This window comes from Oncorhynchus gorbuscha, linkage group LG05, assembly GCF_021184085.1.
Source record: "Oncorhynchus gorbuscha isolate QuinsamMale2020 ecotype Even-year linkage group LG05, OgorEven_v1.0, whole genome shotgun sequence".
NCBI lineage: Eukaryota > Metazoa > Chordata > Actinopteri > Salmoniformes > Salmonidae > Oncorhynchus > Oncorhynchus gorbuscha.
In genome coordinates this window covers 74,540,440-74,544,584 of record NC_060177.1, presented here as the reverse complement: position 1 = coordinate 74,544,584, position 4,145 = coordinate 74,540,440, and the positions used below count along the sequence as shown (strand labels likewise).

The 4,145-nt window shown below is 47.0% G+C and overlaps 1 protein-coding gene across 1 annotated transcript; it reads left to right on the top strand.

The window, feature by feature from the left end:
• Positions 1-230: 230 nt before the first annotated feature.
• Positions 231-3,821, top strand: LOC124035252 (zinc finger protein 703-like). The gene is made up of 2 exons (XM_046348698.1): positions 231-1,005; positions 1,817-3,821. Exons 1-2 carry the CDS (start codon positions 754-756, stop codon positions 3,302-3,304), a joined length of 1,740 nt encoding a protein of 579 aa, XP_046204654.1. The 5' UTR covers positions 231-753; the 3' UTR covers positions 3,305-3,821.
• The last annotated feature ends 324 nt before the right edge of the window (positions 3,822-4,145 follow it).

The following is a 4,145-nucleotide window of genomic DNA, read 5'->3' as shown; positions in this document are numbered from 1 at the left end:
TATAGGCTATATAACAAATGACATCTAAAGCAAACCATCAGCTTGTTGTGTGGCTATCAACTATCTATGGTAGAGATCGTTTTTTGACATAAAAAGTGACTTAAAATTCAGTTATCATAAAAGTACATGTCTATATATTATGCAATATTTAAAAACATTGCCAAGGAGAGTGTAGGGGTGTGGACACAGGCAGGCCGCGCCTCTACAAGGAGAGCGATCCCCTTATTACGAATGCGTGAACTCGCGATTGGACAGCGGTTTCTTGCTTAAAAAATTCGCCTCCTTAGTTTGGTCTTTAGTATGTGAAATGAGCATGGTACTAGCTGTTGTGTGAACAGAGAGACAGTGGGACAGCGACAGGAAAGCCTGACCGTATCGTCTACGGGGATATTCTATTTACACTTGTCCATGTTTATTATTTTCTGGTGATAACTGACTACATATGATCTTTCTGCTCCATTCCTCTTTTACAAGACGGACGGATGTAATTGTCCAATCCAAGGAAATTATTTTGAAAGGACAGAAGATTGGGTCAAGGAATGTTGACATTTGAGAGAATTCTTCTTCTATAAAGACAATAATTTGAACTGATTCGTGAGACCCGTGCTACTGTTGGTGTATTTGGATTAAAACAGACCGAGTACTTAAGCTTGATTATTGATTTGTGCATCATATGTTGTTTTCATAAATGTATTTCAACTTACAACAACACGTTCCCTGCCATCGCCCGAACTCTGCGCCGCCTGGATCCAGATGAACAATTTTCCTAGTGGATCTGACGCGCATTTACGCAGTCCGTCCCCTGAGCGTACCGGTAACGACCGTTGTAATTCACTCCCGAGAGGAACTAAAATACAGCTGGTTTCCGTACCTTCTCCCTCAGATCCAACACGCCAGGCTAGAAGGCTGCCTATTCGGATTCTAAAGATGTTGAGCACTCACAGTAGCATCTTGCTACACCCAGAGTATCTCCAACCCCTTACGTCCGCGCCAGTAAGCATTGAGGTAAGCAAAGCACATTTTCTAGAACTGTCGAATTCTTCGATCATCCTCGACCGTGTTAATGTTTGGAATTACTTACAAATATTTATAAATATCCCACGTAGTTTCCAAGATTACTCATGTATTAGCCTACGCATCAAATTACGCATAACATTGTAACTAATTCGTCTACATTACAATACACTGTATATTTATTTTACCTTTCAAGTGACCCAACAAACTAGATTATGAAATTAATATTTCAAATGAGTAGCCTATTATTGAGTTATTCTTGAGTTATTGAGGTTACATAAATAGGCCAGTGTGTTGATTTGATACTCTCATATATTGTGTGTAATTGTCTGTAAGATATGTAAACCGAAATAGTTCAATCGTTTCCTTCGTTTTTCCCAAATAGAACAGATGCTATTTACCCCGTGCCAACATTGCAGTCATACATTTTTCTCGCTTTCTCTCTTTCTTGTTCAGGATTTTTTCATAGGGCAAACACAGGGAAATAACTTTTGGGCAGATTGATGTCTCCTTCCCTCTGCGAATAGATATATATGACTCATGGGCTAAATTATTACTAACATTTACAACGCATTTTACTGCACCTTGTTTATTGGATGGACATTCTATTTGGCCTATTAAATGATACTGGCTAAAATATATTTATAGTGGACATACTATACACTCAGAACAAAATTGAAGAAAAAAATTACAGAATAGTTACCGAATTACCATCCAATGTAAGACCAGTATAGAGTGTGACTATAGAGTACTTTAACGTGGCTGTGCTCTCATCCTGTCTCTGTTTGTGTCGCCCCCTCAGCTGGATGCTAAGAAGAGTCCTCTGGCCCTGCTGGCTCAGACCTGCTCACAGATCGGCAAACCAGACCCCCCCTCCTCATCCAAGCTGGGCTCCCTCTCCTCCATAAGCCTCAGTGACAAGGAGCCATCCGGACGCTCCTCCAGCTCTGGCCACAAGTCTGGAGACCAGCACCAGTCCCTGGAGGATAAGTCCAGCTTCAAGCCTTACAACAAGGCCGGAGGGGAATGCCGCAAGGATGGGTTGGTGACCAAGGGTGCTACAGACAAAGCTGGCTTCAGGGTGCCCAGTGGTGGATCCGGGAGTAGTGGCTCTTGCCCGTCCTTCCCCCCACACTCCACCTCTCCCAGCTCCACCTCCCCTCCCCTGCACTCCCAAGACAAGTCCCACAGACAGACCCAGTCCCCCTCCACACAGCAGCAGACATCACACTCTCAGGCCCTGCACATAGACAACAAGCCTGTGAGCTCGGACCAGGCCAGCTCAGACAGCAGCACAGGGAAGAAAGATTCTGATCACAGTAAGGAGAAGCTGGACGGGGCCCAGCTAGCTAACTCCAGTCACATGCGGGCTATCGCCAACTCCAGCAATGCCAGCTCCGCTAGCAGCCCGCGGCCGGAGAGCAAGGCTGACTCACAGTCCTCTCAGTCTGGGCTAGGCTCCGGACACATCGCCCCTGTCTCCCCCTTCAAACCAAGCCATTCAATCTTCCCCATGCCCCCCTCCTCCATGGGTTACCATGGCTCCATAGTGGGTGCCTATGCAGGCTACCCATCTCAGTTCATGGATCATACAAAGTCTAGTCTAGGGATGGGGATCCCAGGAAAGCACCCCAGCTCCAGCCCCCTCACTGGGGCCTCACCTCCTTCCCTCATGCAGGGTCTATGCAGGGACCCGTACTGTTTGACTTACCCCAACCACCCCCATTTAGGGGGAAGCAACTGCAATACATGTGTCCATGACCCCTCCTCTCTAAAATCAGGTTACCAAATCATGTACCCATCACACCACCTTCACTCCCTCCACCCCAGCTCTCTATCCTCCACCACCCCCACCCTGTCCCACCCGCTCTATACCTACGGCTACATGCTGCAGAACGAGCCCCAGCCACACGCCTGTAACTGGGTGTCAGTAGGAGGACCGTGTGACAAACGTTTCTCCACGTCAGAGGAGCTGCTGGCCCACCTGCGTACTCACACGGCTCTCTCTGGTGGGCTGGACAGTAAGCCCCTATCTGCCTACCCCTCCTCAGCCGCCTCCTGCCACCTCCACCTTCCCCAACCCGGCAGCCCCGGCACCCTGCCCAGCTCCTTCTCCCTGCGGGGGTCACCTGGCCTGAGCCTGGCTCGCTACCACCCCTACAGCAAGGCCCACCTGCCCGGAACCCCAGGCCTGCCCATGCACTCACTGCAGGCGTCCTCGCCCTACTACTCCCCCTATGCCATCTACAGCCAGAGACTAGGCTCAGCCTCCACCCTGGGCTACCAGTGACGTCTGAGGACACAACGACAACAGAACAGGCACAAGCTGGACACCTCAAATATGCACAGTGGATGGATGGACCAGGCCCCGTCTGGACAGGAGGGGTCCTCGCCAGTCGCCAGAACAAGGGGGCCTTACCGTGCCTGCCTGGAATACCACCTGTTAGCCACAGGATTCTGAATGCCATTTCAATGGCAAGACCCAGTGGTGATGGCTGGCCAGCAGTAAAGGCCCAGAGACATTGGTGTGCGGGCCAGACACCTGCCTGGGAACAGAAAGGAGCTTGAATTTGATTGAATGAGATTGTGGGATTTCGGATTGGTTTTTGATTTTTCTTTTCTTTTTTGCTCCCTCCCAGGACTGAAAACATGTATTTATTTTTCACTTGAGCGCTTGGCATTCAAACTTGGGGGAAGTTTACTATCCAAATTAATTGTTCATAAGTATTCTAATTGGAAAAAAATATTTTAAATATATTGTTATGCCTATCATACACTCTTTAAATAAAGTTTTTCACAATGGCAAAGATGGACTGTGTTTTTTTTCTGGAGGAATAAGCCTAAATTTGTTCTTTGCTTCTGTGTCTTTCCATCTCTGCTGTTTTTTTTTCTTATTCTATTCAGACTGATGGAAAATGTAATGTCACGATGATAAAGTCTTCTTGATAAATTGCCATTTATTTAGTATTTGTACATAAGCGACGATGCAAACCATTTTCAAGTGTTATCGAGTCAGCCCATTGGAGTTGCTGACTGTCACAGAAAGAGGATGAGATTAATTCAAACAAAATCAAAACACAACGATGGCAGTGCTGCCCATCTGACAGGAAAATGTCTTATTTTGTTTTAAA

Bases quoted from the DNA above. Each gene is read 5' to 3' on its own strand.
- LOC124035252 (XM_046348698.1), top strand. From the start codon at position 754: ATGAACAATTTTCCTAGTGGATCTGACGCGCATTTACGCAGTCCGTCC. The intron at 1,006-1,816 runs GTAAGCAAAGCA...TCGCCCCCTCAG, and splicing joins CCGCGCCAGTAAGCATTGAG to CTGGATGCTAAGAAGAGTCC.